Genomic DNA, 14931 nt, shown 5'->3' with positions numbered 1-14931 from the left:
TCTAGACTAACTTTTTGCCATGGTTGCACTGGTGCGCCTAAAAATAAAATTTAGGCGCACCAGCACAAAATTTAGGCGTACAAGCACAAAAGTTAGGCGTACCCAAATTTTTTAACTGCATTACTTAACACCGCAGTTTTACATGTTCACGTTTTTTTGATTTGTAAATGATTAACTAACAACCTTTCAACACAAAGCTCTTTATTTGTAGCAATGTTCTACAAGAAAGATCACTTAAAAATTCTTGTGATTAAAGTGCTTCATGAGCTGAAATTTAAACATTAAACAAATTTAAAACATCTCAAGATATATTAAATTTAAAAAAAAAATCCTCAAAAAGTTCCTCAAAGTGTCAAAGGCTTCACACTGAACATTTCAATATCCGAACAACTTGACATCTTATGGATTGTCCTCCATTGTAGTCACATGCCCCTCAGATGGCCAGCTCCTGTAATTTGGCCTTCTTGATCTTTCGCCTTGGGTGAACCAGCTTGCCACGCTCTCTCTAGCATCAAAATCTTCCAAACTTGGCCCCTCCACACTGATTCTTATCAGGTCATCCACTGTCTCTGAATGAAGGGATGCTCTTGTGTCTGATTTAATTCTCTTCTGTGCAGAGAACCCTCTTTCACATACCGCAGCTGAGACAGGTAGGACCAGCATAATGTGTACAAGATGCAGGATGTTCTGAGAGAAAAATACATTCAAGAGATTTGTTGAACCAATTTGTGTTAGTTAGCAAAACTCACACAATCTTAGGAAAGAACATCAACCAAAACTGACCTTGTACTCTGAGCAGTACGGCTCTCTGGTCAACATGAGCTCCCAAAGGCTGAGGTAGGTCTTGTCTTTGAACATCCTGGCAATTAACAGCTTCAAACTTACAAACTCTTCTTTTGCAAGCTCTCCGTTTACACCATTTCTGAAAATGATGTGGTTTACACAGCTAATCAGTGTTCACATAAACAACATATCTACGACCAGCACACATGATATCGTAGCAATCCACCAGCTACCTTCTCAGGACTGTGGAGAAGTGATCCAAGAGAAAAGCAAGGTCATCAGCACCATGATCCACTAAATCCTCTTTGTTCTCTGGCCAGCTATCATGATTGAAAATGTTGAAGCATTTGACAGCTTTGGTTGTGGCTGACTCAGAAGCACTATCCTCTGTTGTAAGAACAACTACATTTTAATAAATGAAAATAAAAATATAACAATGTTGTTAACAATAATAAAAATATTTCTTATCTACATGTATTTAATACACTTGCCTAGGAGACTGCTGAATCTTGCTTTCAGATTTTTCACAGTGGATTTGATTGTTGCATCCATTACTTTTTTAAGTTTAGTTGCAGCAACACCATCTTCAGCCAGAGTTGATGCATCTCCTTTGAGTGTTATTGTCTGTGCATTGCATAAACGATAAATAGAGATTGTGATATTGATATTAGAAATATGTCTGCAAATATAAATAAAAAATAATAAATAGTGTTCTGTTTAAATATGAGACACAGCTATATGTAGGCCTACCTGGAATTTGTAGACTGCCATTTCACCCTCTTTATCCTGCTGCCTCCTCTGCAGCCTCATATCATTCAGGAACTCTGACAGTCTTCCATGAGGCTTGGGTCTTGCAACCATTATCTCTGTGGTCACCAGCATTTGTTCCAGGCTGCAAACGACCTGTTTGGGTATAACAGTGCTGTATTTTTTTTTTTTTAAAGTTGAAGATGACCACAAACACAGTTCATATTTACACATCCCACTTTATCTCACTTACCTGTGGTAAGATGACATCATTCCTTTGAAGTAGGAGGCTAAACTTACTAATGCCACTGAACACATCTGTAATAAAATGGCAAAAGGCCACAAAAGTGGCATCTTCCATTGATTTCCTAACCTGTATGATACAACAATAAAAATTAGTCACCTAGAACATTGATGAACTACATTCTTAAAAAATATAAAGTCAATAACAATTGCATAATTCGCTAAAATAAAAAGAATATTCAGAAATAATGCACTGACCTTCGTAGCTCGGCCTGCAATGTCTGCATTAGAAGAGGAACCTGCCAAATAGTCCATGTGGCGGTACACAGTAGTGAACTGCCCTGGTTTCAGAAAGGTCTCCAGGGCCCTTGAAACATGTGGGAGCCACCTTGTTCCCTTCACCCCACTGGGCACCAGCACATTTACTCCCAAGTCAGCCCCAATGACCCTAAGCTCTCTCATTGATTTTGGGCTGAAATGATACGTCTTCCAAATTAAATGGAGAAGGTCATACAACTGCCTGATCATTGGAATTTCCTTCTGAACTGACAACATTGCCAATTCCAATCTGAAACGATAGTAAACTTTTAAATGTAGATATATCTGCTCTATAAAAGAAATTAACCCACACAGTGACTTTAGAGTGTCAGTCATTTCTTGTCTTCTAGTCTTACCTGTGAGGCATACAGTGGAAGGGCCCAATGTGGTCACCTGCCTTCTGCTGCAGAAGGGCTATGACACCCCCTTTGCTGCCCAAATTAACAGCAGCTCCATCAGCCCCCATAGCAATGATTTTCTCCAACCAGTTACTGCACTGGTCCCCAAGAGCATCAAATGCTTTCTTTGAGGCAGCATAAATTCCTAAACAAATTTTAAAAAAAAAACATTTACTTATCAGATCAAGAGTTTACAATGCAGTCTTTTTCAGTTTGAGTTTCTATATTCATGTATTATTGCTATGTTTAATTTTCAATGATAAGAATATGCTAGATATGGTTAATTCAGTAACACGACGTAATATTATTAATCATATACATAGGCTACGTGACATGACATGGCTTACCTTGGGCATGGGCATGCTGGACCTCAATGTGTCCAATCAGTATATTCGCTGGTCTTCCTTTTTGCAAGATACGAGCGTACACAATGACACATTCTTTTGTGGCGATGTCTGTGTCTCCATCGATCAGGAAGGCCATGTATGTACTGTTCGCAATTTCCACTGACGTCTTTTTTTTCAGTGTGTCAGCGATTACGCCTATAAACTGGGCGCACGCAACATCATTGCTGTATGTGGGGTTTATGTCCAAGCCATTTTTCCTGTGAAGAGTTATTTCTGACTTGAACTTAGTAAACGGAACTTCTTCTTTTGCAATATTGTAGGCGATGTTAAACTTAATGATCATCTCGGCCTCCTCCGATGACCTGTTTACTCCTGCCTGCCGCTGAAAGGCAGTGGGGAGCGGGGACATTTTGGCAGAGCATTTATCGCGGCATATAATGTGTCTTCTCGATGCTGTATGCTTTTTCAGCGTTTCAATTCGAAACGTATTAGCACCAGTGACAAATGCAGTGTTGCCGGCCATGGTCTTTCCACACTCGCGACAATAAATGCAGTGCATCATATTGTCAGCTTGGCTGTATCTTAGCCAGGGAAACTGGTCAAGCCACTCGATTCGAAATTTATACATTTTCTCACTTTTACTTTGAGTGGACTCCGGCTGGGAGTCGATCGTATGTGGCTCATTTTCTGATGCCGTCTCCGGACCAGTGTTTGACAAAAACAGAGAGGTTGATGGCTCCGTGTCAGAGCGCTGGCTCAGAATTTTGGACTGATCAGGCCTTAACTTAACGAAAAAGTTATCAATTGTTCTTTTCATATTTTCTCAATACCAACTTCATACACTTCTGACCTGGGCTACTCACCCTTCTCTATCTGCCCGCACTTTCAAACGTAAACACAAGTAGGTCTGCAGGAATATCTGGACCACGGCCAATCACAGAGGTCCCCGCCTCTGAGTATCTCTGATTGGTTTAGAACATGACATGGGCATAATGTGTGCCTGTTGTTGAACACACGGAGACTTTCAGGGTTGCTGAAACTCTTTTTCCGAGAAAATACTTGGTTGCACCGGTGCAACCAAGTATTTTTTATTAGTCGCACCATGGAGAAATTTGGTCGCATTTGCGACCAAATTGGTCGCACTCTAGAGCCCTGAATAGTATAAAGTTTAAAGTAAAAAATGCAACAAATAATAATAATAATAATAATAATAATAATAATAATAATAATAATAAATCTAGTAAAAGATTCAAAACAAGGTAAATATTGCATCTTCTGGGCATAAGTATTAAAAAGTATGGTGCTGCTTAGATTAGATTAACATCAATCAATACAACCAGTAATATATTAACTTATTATACTTCATTATTTCATTACTTTTCATTATTTACATTTTTACAGCGTACTGTGGTTCAGAATTCTTAAACTTGGCTGCCACTGATCTTAATCACTGTCTGCAGAAAGTGACTATCATGTTTATAAACCAAATAAGTACTAATTATTGTAATAAAAATCTATGACCCACAGTTTAGAGGAAACAAATGTCAAAAGTGAACCACACCTTTTACTTGGATATTTTACAGGAAATCAACTGAACTTCCCACAAACATGGACAAAAGTTTCCTTTGGTGCATCACTCAGTCATAATTACTTTACTCTGGACTTTTAAAGTAATTGCTTTTTAAATTTAATCAGGGATTGAGCAAAAAAAATGTGAATTACCCTAATTTCATTCTTCCTACTGCACACTACAAAAACATCTTTCCACTTGTGGCAATAAGATTTTAGTCCTTAGCCTTTTGTCATAGAATTCTCAAACCATTGCCATTACTTTAAGGTCATAGGCTGGCTCTGCCTGCTGGCTGCAATATTTATCAATCAAACAGGCCTGAGACAACAGAGAAAAGTGGAGTGGCACAGCAAAGAGCACTTAGCCTGGATAAACAGGCGGCTAGTACCATGGATCACTGCACTGCTAAGCCTGTCACTAGAAGAGAGGCTAGAGGGAGACAAAGAAAGGAGAAACTCCGGACAGTGTATGCTTGTGTGTAGGTGTGTGACTGTGTGTGTGTGTGCGTCACAAAGAGAGTGCATGTGTGACTTAGAGTGAGGCTTTTGGGAGAAACACAGGCCTGGTCAAAATGTCATCAGCGTGCCAGCTTATAGCAGCTTGAAAGGCTTAGAGTTGTGATATTTATCCTGTGGGCTTTGGCAGGGAGGTGGACTGGGAGAGAAAATATCTGTAATTTCATGGTGTCTTCAGGGGAAATTTGATTTCAGATGGCTGGCAGTCTGATAAATAGGAACTGCTGCCTGAAATCCTTTCCTAAAGGGATAGAAGAAAGGGTACAAGTCTCCCTTATGTCTGAGTCAGTGTGAGTGTAAATGTGTGTACAACTACAGAAATGTTGTGCATGTACATCTATGAGATAAAAAAAAAATAATGTTTTATGCATGCCACAGCACTTGTCTTTGCACAGAGAATCACTTCAGAGTGTGCTTCTATTTTGATTTTACTGGATTGGTTTTGATTATCCACTGCAATGCGATGGTTTTTATTGCCACTGTCCCTTGAGAGCACTTTGTCAGGAGTCAAATAAGGTCACACGTTTATTTTATCTCTTTTAGGTGACTGTATTTCATCCTGTCCCTCTGTGCCTCTGCCAGCCTGGGCTCTCTGTTCTTACAAAATTAAAACCAACATCCTCACAATCTCATCATGAATTTTTAACAATGAAATCACACCCTATTAATTCAATAGAGACCTCTAAAATTCAATATGGTGTCTAAACAATTAGATTTCTCTGCCCATCATTTCTCTCTATTTATATTTAATGTGACTCTTCACACAGTAGAGGAGAGGGATATGGAGATAACAGGAGGAAGATGAAAGTAGGAAGCATTTAAAATGATTAAAATGAAAAGAGGAGAAAAAAAATTCTCATATTTACCAGGATCAGCCTGGTAAATATAGTAATAGCGAAGCGCTGATAACAGCTCTTGCTTGATTAGTCGCTATTTCTTTTCTTTTTGTTTCACAAACATTCAACCGTATTTTTTTTTCATACTTAACACGTGCTACATTAAGATTCAAACCTCCACATGCTGTTTATTATCCTGCAACTTCAGTGATTGCGCCAGAGGTGAAATGTTTCTGAAGCACTCGCATGACTTCAATTAGATCAGGTATCGTGCACACAGTGAACGCCGCCTCAAAGTTTCATGACCTTATTTCCAGTGAAAGTGGCTGTGGGAGGTAAAAAGGATGGATTTAGCACCTCTCAGGTGGAAACAGCTGACTCTGATTCTGGTGCCCAATAACAGGTCTTTTTTCCTTATCTGCCAACAGCTCCAAATACGCCTGCTGATGCTTGTGAGAAGTTATGCCCATGGCTGTCCTTAGCAGCGAGTCTCTGTCAGCATATATGTATAGTATCTATATGCATAATCAGAGCAAATCTTGTCTTGCTCCATAGCATTTTGCATAATGTTCCCATCAGGTTTGTGTAACAAGAATACAAGTAGGTGAGTTGCTGCAGATTTGAAACAGATGTGAATTAATCTTTAGAAAAACAGTAAGTAGTGCAATATTAAAGATTGGGTATGAATTTTAAAACTTTTTTTAGTACTCATATGCTTTACTGGGAAACAGTCTGTCCCTACCAGAAGTATCTCACTAATGACTCAGTAACACTACACTAAAAATAGGAAGGCAACCTTGTTTCTACTAGGAACAGTTGGTGGTAACCTGGTGGTTGCAAACAGTTTTTCCACATTCTGTGACTGACTGTAAGTAGTTGGAGCAACCAACTGATCACCCACAGATTGGGCAACCATGTTTGATCACAAGGCAACTGCACACTTGACCTGGTGGGAGGCAATCTGTCTCCCAACAGTCCGACTTGGACTAACTAAAATTGTCTCAAATAGATTGGCAAAGGTTTTTAAATTAACACAGGAAATGACTCAACTGATCACAAACTAGCTGTGTTCTGGTTCTATTCCTCTGGTTATAAGATTGCTGAATATGTTGTTTTGCAGTTAAATCAAACACTTCTTTAGCTTGACAGACAAATAAATAACATAATTTCACCTTTATTATCATTATATTATTTTCTTTGTACTCTCTAGATCACTATCCTGCAGGAACTATGTTAGTATTTGTGGAGGAATTTCTGTTTTGATACTAGGGCTCTGGCAAGATACTGAATATAAGTAATAATTGTGAATTTTTCCTTAATGTAAATTTCTGTGTATATAGATGATAACAGATTTGCAATTTTAGCAGATTTGTGACAGTTAATCACTGTATTATAACAAAGATTGCACATAATTGTAAATTTCACCCAATGTATTCGATAACTGACAACAGAGAGATAGCAGACTTCATCTTATTATCTTATTGTTATTGCAATTTTGATGCACCAAAGTTAGTTTGAGGATTAACCGTGTACCTGATCTTCAAAGTAACCATTTCAAAGACAATGAGCAAGTTCATCGCTCACAATTGTATTAATTTTGGCCAAGCACCAATCTCCATTCACTGGATGGAGATATTGCAGCCAAGTGTGAAGGTAGCATAATAAATCCAGGAATATCTGTATGTCTGTTCCTTGACTGTCAACAAACTCATGGAACACACTTTAAATTTGGCAGGTGCATTGCTGGGGTTCCAACTTGCCAGTTAAAGAGTATGAAGATGTTTTGATGAAGGGTTTCCACAGACTTGGTAAAAGCTGTTCACTGTTATGCTTTCAAAACTACCATTTGTCTGCATGTAAGGTTTTAGGAAGCACTGGTAAGTGGTGCTAGTTGCCCATCCCACAGGCAAATGCTCAACCTGTGTGATACATTGCAATTATAAAGAAAAGTGGTTCTCAGCACATTCTACTCTCTTTATGTGGTTATGTCAAAGCATGTGACTAATGCAAGCCAAGTTTTTGTTATTATTTAGCAGCTGACTTTTTTTTTTAGCATTACCTCTGCCCACTCCTCAAGCTATTGCAGAGGTGGTGTTTAAGGGACATCTGCAAACTGTAGCCGCCAAAAATGACTGAAAGACAGGAGGATACGAACTGCAGTCTTTACACTGTACATAAATACACTATAAAGTTGAGTGAAAACGCAACATTGGCAGTGTGAGATCAAAGATTAGATCATTTTGACAACAGACAAGACAGAGAGAAAACATTTCGTTCTGCTGATAGGATCAAACTGGAAAGGGTTTTCAGGTGACATTCTGTACGCCAGCTAGAAACAATATTTTTTTTATAGTTTAAAGTAAAGGTCATATCAATCTGACTTAGCAAAACACATTCTTTTTACATTTATATTGGGTCCAAAATATTCTTTTGCTAATAGAAATGTTTCTGAGTGGTATTTAAATGACATGGGATAACTTATTTGATCCCAGCTACCAACACAAATTTAATGAGTGTGGCGTAACACCTTTGTGGCATTTCTTCCTTTCACTACAACACAGTAGAGTACTTGTATTATAGCGTAGTGTACTTGTATTAGTGTGCAATTTTTCCAATTAAATTCAGTGTTAATTTTTTCCAAATGATTTTATATAGACATATATAGAGAACTGACTGCTTCGATATAGGTTAACTTATCCATTATATCCGGTCGTTAAGTGATGATGTGACGAATTCTACATCCGGGCCTAAAGTAGTCTGCATTTAATATGGCTTTTGTGTTGTTAACATGTTTAATGTTATGTATTTTCTTCTATTTAATCTCAGAAAGCTCCTAAAACAGTCAGTGATCACTGTTGACCTCCCTCGGCTTTATTACCGCTAATCATTTATTTAAGCTCAGTTTTTAAAACCTTAGGATGTAACTACAGCCCAGCCCATGCAGTAGTATATGAAAGACTAACCTCGTATTGTGGATGGTGTGGCGGAGGCGTGGCCCCGGGCGCAGCTGCAGGGGAGGAGTGGAGCAGAAGGCTCAACAGGGCGGCGCTGCGAGGCCGGTAAGAACAGCTGATGGTGTTTATGTACTGATGATGGTCTCCCTCCGCTGTGTTTTTATAGTGAGACGGGGAGGAGCGGCCAGAGAGAGAGATCAGCTGGGCTCGTGAGCTGTCAGGCTGTGCGACTGATTCAGCTGTCAAAACAAACACGTCAATAAATGTGGAAATTGGCAGTACATACCTGCATGTGCGTGTATTTGTGCCTGGTGTACTCCACAAGTGGTGCCGAAACCCAGGAAAGTGCCGGTGGGGGAATGTCCGACACACAGGCCGTGCCACCCGCCCAGCCTCTGCAATTCTTGGCGCAGATGCTAGCGGAGATGGCAACGATGAGCCGGGATCAGGCGGCCGACCAGCGTGCCCACCTGGCCGCGCTGCGGGAGCAAACGGACCGACAGATGCAAGTTCTGGAGCGGCTGGTTGGGGCCGCTGCCACGCCGAAGCCCTCGCCACTGTCGGTGGCGGTGCCCCGGATGGGGGACGGGGACGACCCACAGGTTTTTTTGGAGACCTTCCGTGCCACGGCGGAGGCTTGCCAATGGCCGCGGGAGGAGTGGGCTCCGCGGCTGCTTCCCCTGCTGTCTGGGGAGGCACAAACAGCGGCTCTGAGTCTGCCTCCGGCGTCGAGGAGCAGCTTCCCGGATGTGAGCCGGGCGGTGGTGGACAGGCTGGGGCTCACCGCCGAAGACCATCGCCGGCGGTTCCGGGCCTGTCGGCTGGTTACAACGGACCGACCATTCGCCGAGCCCCGCCAAAAATGAGATTCAGTACGTGTTGGACCTGAGAGCAAAACTCCACACTTTGGGGAGGTTGTCACGGGAGAATTTGCTCCAGGCTCAGCAGCGTCAGCAACACCTGTATGACAGAGGGGCTAGACTCAGGCAATTTTCACCGGGAGATAAAGTGCTTGTGTTACTCCCTTCTTCCAGCTCGAAGTTGCTCGCCAAGTGGCAAGGTCCCTTTGTGGTCACACGGCGTGTCGGGGACGTGGACTATGAGGTCGCTCGGTCGGACAGGGGAGGAGCCGCGCAGATTTATCACCTCAATCTCCTCAAACAGTGGCGAGAGGTCGAAACCGCTTCTCTGGTGAGCCTGGTGAAGGAGAGAGATGAGTTGGGGCCTGAGGTGCCAAATTCTATCATTCCCACCTCCCTCCCTTGTGACGACCATCTCACACAGGCCCAGAGAGCGGATGTTGTCGCGTTGCAACAGCGTTTTGCGGACGTGTTCCCCCCCCTGCCCGGCCGGACGTCCCTCATCGAGCACCATTTCGTGACGCAGCCCGGCGTGACGGTGCGTTCACGGCCCTACAGGCTCCCGGAGCATAAGCGAAAAATCGTGCAGAGGGAATTGGCGGAAATGCTGAGGATGGGAGTAATAGAAGAGTCGCACAGCGCCTGGTGTAGCCCCATCGTTCTGGTGGCGAAGAAGGATGGGTCTATACGGTTCTGTGTCGACTATCGCAGGGTGAACGAAGTGTCATGCTTTGATGCCTACCCCATGCCTCGGGTCGACGAGCTCCTGGACCGGTTAGGCACGGCCCGCTTTTTCACGACGCTGGACTTAACCAAGGGCTATTGGCAGATTCCCTTGTCTGCCGAGGCCAGGGAGAAAACGGCCTTCTCCACTCCGTACGGTTTGTACCAGTTCGTGACACTCCCGTTCGGCCTGTTCGGGGCCCCGGCCACTTTCCAGCTTCTCATGGACCGGGTACTGCGTCCGCACGCGGCGTATGCTGCCGCCTACCTGGATGACGTGATCATCCACAGCGACACCTGGGCGGAGCATGTGCTGCGGGTGGCCGCGGTCCTGGAGTCCCTGAGGGGGGCGGGGCTCACGGCCAATCCGAAGAAGTGCGCGGTTGGACGGAGGGAGGTGCAGTATCTGGGGTACCACCTGGTGGGCGGGCAGGTGCGTCCACAGGTGGAGAAGACGGCGGCTATCGCATCCTGCCCGCGCCCCAGGACGAAAAAGGAGGTGAGACGGTTCTTGGGGTTGGCGGGTTACTATCGTCACTTTGTGCCGGGGTTTGCGCAGCTAACCAGCCCCCTGACCGATCTCACTCGAAAGGGTGCCCCGGATCTGGTCCAGTGGACGGGGCCGTGCCAGGCGGCGTTTGTGCGAGTGAAAGACGCTCTCTGTGGGGAGCCGCTGCTTCACACTCCTAACTTTTCCCTCCCGTTTGTTCTGCAGACTGACGCCTCGGACAGAGGGCTGGGAGCCGTTTTGTCTCAGCAGGTGAGGGGGGCTGACCGCCCTGTCCTATACATCAGCCGGAAGCTTGCGGAGCGCGAGCGCCGGTACAGCACAGTGGAGAAGGAGTGCCTGGCCATCCGGTGGGCGGTCGGCTCCCTGCGCTATTACCTCCTGGGACGCTCATTCACCCTCTGTTCGGACCACGCCCCGCTGCAGTGGCTCCACCGCATGAAGGATGCCAACGCCCGGATCACCCGGTGGTATCTGGCGTTGCAGCCCTTTAAGTTCAAGGTGATCCATAGGCCGGGGGCACAGATGGCGGTGGCCGATTTCCTCTCTCGCTCGCGAGGGGGGGAGTTGGCTCGGCCGGACGGCTCCCCGGCCTCGAACGGGCGGTGGGGGTGTGTGGCGGAGGCGTGGCCCCGGGCGCAGCTGCAGGGGAGGAGTGGAGCAGAAGGCTCAACAGGGCGGCGCTGCGAGGCCGGTAAGAACAGCTGATGGTGTTTATGTACTGATGATGGTCTCCCTCCGCTGTGTTTTTATAGTGAGACGGGGAGGAGCGGCCAGAGAGAGAGATCAGCTGGGCTCGTGAGCTGTCAGGCTGTGCGACTGATTCAGCTGTCAAAACAAACACGTCAATAAATGTGGAAATTGGCAGTACATACCTGCGTGTGCGTGTATTTGTGCCTGGTGTACTCCACAGATGGATTATCTCAGTTGTTCTCCTGGCTGAAGTTTGGTCCTTTTACAGCATCCTGCCATGCGATTACATTTGTTCCTGACCACCGAGAACACTCACGTTAACTTTTATCGGGTGGAAAAAAAGTTAGCTTGTTTATATTATGCTAACATAGCTGTGTCGCTAGCGGTCACGTAGCACATCATTATATTAGGGGTGCAACGATACAAAAAAATCCACGGTTCGGTTCGATACTTTGGTGTCACGGTTCGATATTTTTTCGATAAAAAAAAAATGTTCATGCCTTTTTTAATTTGTCATTTATTAAAATTATAAATATATATTTTAACTCAAAAGTACAGTTTTTAAATTTAATGTTGCTGAAACAACAAAGTAATAAAAAAATTAATCTATCTGATCGAGAAATCACTCATCTTTGGAAAAGAGAGTTTATTACAGAGAAATGGCTCTTTCCAAAATAAAAGCTATACTATACGCTTCTTCTGGGCTATATTCTCAGCAGCATATTTAACATAGCAGGTCCCCATAAGGAGAATCATGTGCTAACGGCTGTCTAAATGACTCGGGTAAAGTTTGTACCATGCGTGCTTGTTGTTTTTGTCTGTTTCCACTTGTCTTTGCACTAGGATGATGTCGGAGTAAATGTGCAGTCATATTCGTTGTGTTCCCACTAGTGCTGTCAGCGTTAATCTCGTTGAAATGACGTTAACGCCACAACACGGCAAATCTCCGTTAACGAGCTACCGCAGATCACCCCGTGCGTGGGGCTGGACGGTGTCAGCTCGTTAACGAGCATTGCGTGGCACATCCAACATACTGTTTTACTTTAGTCCATGACGCACTTACCTTCAGGGTCATACGTCACATGAAAACCAAAATAGTTCCAAACGCCAGATCTGAATTAGGGTGGGGGAGGCTCAATTTGCCATGTTGCAAGGAGAGCTTAACTTCTGTCTCGCTAGCTTGCCCTGCGCTCAGTGAATCTGCCTTCGACTACTCCGCCTAGGCTGCACTGTCGAGCGCAGATCCACTGAGCGCTCAACACAGACAGCATCGTCAGAAGGAAAGTTGATCAAATAGATTAAAAATTTTGTATTGTTCGATACATATGCGTACCGAACCGAAAGCACTGTATCGAACGGTTCAATATCGATACGAGTATCGTTGCACCCCTACATTATATACCAACTAGCCAAACTTCAGTAACCCTACAAACGTCACTGCTGTTTAGTTTTCCGTCTTCATTTATGTTGGAAGTGATAGCAGAGCTGTACGTTTTAATTTGTTTCCAAAACCCCGCAGCCAGGACATGCTATATTGTATTAGATTGAAGCTAGCGAGCTAACTTTCTGTTAACTTCTAACTCCGTTAAATGTCATAAATACCGTTTTCATGGATGCCTGGATGTTAAACTCAATTGTTACACCTGGTAGAGCAGAACGCTGATCATTTTATTAAAGATGAAAGACTTTAGACAGTTTTTCAACTCTCAGTAATGCCATAGTGATCGTTTGATATATGGACCTGCAGCGGAGTTTAGGCCCAGACACGGCTAGTGACGTCAGACTTAACGACCGGATAGTACAGTTATATGAAATAACAGTATTCATTCTCACATGAGGCACAGTGACATAAAGTGCCATGATAACACAGGTGTTAATTTAACATGTGAAGTCAAACACTTTGTTTCACAGACAAATACAAAACATATTTTCACCTGTATTATCATTAACTTCATACAATTCTAGTATATTATTTTCTTTGTAGTAATCTCTAGATCAATCATGTACAAAGACTGTGTGTGAATTTGCAAAGGCACACACACACACATGCCCACATTATGAGGCTTTGATGTAAGCCATCCCCGTAATGATCAGGGCTTAGTTCATCTCATTTCCTTGATTGAAGCTGTACAGCAGCATAAATAATTCATTCTCATGTATATTGCAGTGTTTCAAATCATGTTTTTAGATTTCAGTTTGATCAGTCAATTCAGAACACATGTACACCTTTGCCAAGCTGTCTGCCCTTAATTATTCTATTTTAGATCTGTCTGTAAGACAGGTGAACATCTGACTCCAAAGATCAGATAAAGCATATGATGAGACTAATAACTAAAATGAGCAGATATCCTGGCGCAGACATAATATTTCAACAGCTGTTGTCCATAAGTTCATCTATTACATTTTTGTTACCAGTCACTTTGACACATTTCTCAGGTTACAGTTTAATTTCTCTGTTCTTTAAGAATTATTTTTACTTGGCTGGCAGCTATTGTGTCGAAAGGTCTGGTGGATCACGGCTGAGAAACTTCACACTGTGTTGATGTATTATGCTACTGGTTTGCACGAATTACAACACTAATGTGCTGATGAGAAAAAAAACCTAAAATCGTTAAAAAAAGATTTCATACGTTGTTTTATATTTGTTTTAAAATGCTAAAATGTACATCATCCTTTACCTATATTTGTGGGACCTTTCATTTGTTTTAATTGTTGTTCCCTCATTAGATTCATGTTATGATGTGTTTTATATCTCTTTGCACATTTTTTTATCACATGCTTGTAATACTCGGCAGTTGTTCCACTGAATTTCACACAAAAGCCTTTTAAAGCCACCGAGTGCTTCACAGTGAATAAACTGCTAATACTGTCATTGTCACTTGGCAAAACCCCCTTCAACCTAAACCCGGGCCTTTTAGCCACCCACAAATGCTTTCACAGCAGCACAATTATACAAGGTTTGCTCACTGGTGCATCTTTATTTATAAGGCCCTGCTTGGACAAATGCCCACCTACATTTGCGATCTGCTCACACGGAGAAGTACTGTTTCTTACAGCCTGCGTTCAAGCGATCTTTTTTTGCTCAATGTTCCATTTGCCAGAACTGAACTGGGAAAGAGGGCTTTTACTTATGCTGCCCCTTTCACATGGAACATGATGCAAAAAGACTGGAAGATAGCAGATCTTATTTCATTAAATGCTTTTAAGTCCAGATTGAGAGAGCCAGAGAAAAATGTTTTTAAAATGTAATTGTTATTTATAATATGTATGTAACTTTGTAATTTCAACGTGTTGTCGCCTCTTGGCCAGGACTCCCTTGAAAAAGAGGTTTTTAATCTCAATGGGACTTTTCCTGGTTAAATAAAGGTTAATAATAAAGGTGACATTCTAAGTTAATATTCAGTCACACAAACAGGAAGGCAATTAATAAATTAGT

At 43.0% G+C, this 14931-nt stretch overlaps 1 protein-coding gene across 1 annotated transcript; it reads right to left on the bottom strand.

Annotated features, from left to right (window-relative positions):
- Window positions 1-307: 307 nt before the first annotated feature.
- Window positions 308-3809, bottom strand: LOC143420839 (zinc finger protein 862). Its single transcript, XM_076889183.1, has 8 exons — window positions 2448-3809; window positions 2032-2341; window positions 1784-1903; window positions 1534-1686; window positions 1275-1407; window positions 1017-1170; window positions 784-922; window positions 308-687 (listed from the first exon to the last, which is right to left on the bottom strand). The coding sequence occupies exons 1-8, from the start codon at window positions 2555-2557 to the stop codon at window positions 400-402; spliced, it is 1407 nt and encodes a 468-aa protein (XP_076745298.1). The 5' UTR covers window positions 2558-3809; the 3' UTR covers window positions 308-399.
- Between the last annotated feature and the right edge of the window lie 11122 nt (window positions 3810-14931).

The sequence above is a fragment of the Maylandia zebra genome, linkage group LG10 (genome assembly GCF_041146795.1).
Source record: "Maylandia zebra isolate NMK-2024a linkage group LG10, Mzebra_GT3a, whole genome shotgun sequence".
In the NCBI taxonomy this organism is placed as follows: domain Eukaryota; kingdom Metazoa; phylum Chordata; class Actinopteri; order Cichliformes; family Cichlidae; genus Maylandia; species Maylandia zebra.
This window is presented reverse-complemented; position numbering and strand designations above follow the sequence as displayed.

What these genes read in the sequence shown, in the direction of transcription:
- LOC143420839 (XM_076889183.1), bottom strand. Translation starts at nt 2,557, where the DNA reads ATGGGGGCTGATGGAGCTGCTGTTAATTTGGGCAGCAAAGGGGGTGTC. An exon ending in TTGCAGGCCGAGCTACGAAG is followed by an intron (nt 1,904 to 2,031) that starts GTCAGTGCATTA and finishes TGTATCATACAG; the next exon opens with GTTAGGAAATCAATGGAAGA. An exon ending in TTCTCCACAGTCCTGAGAAG is followed by an intron (nt 923 to 1,016) that starts GTAGCTGGTGGA and finishes CATCATTTTCAG; the next exon opens with AAATGGTGTAAACGGAGAGC.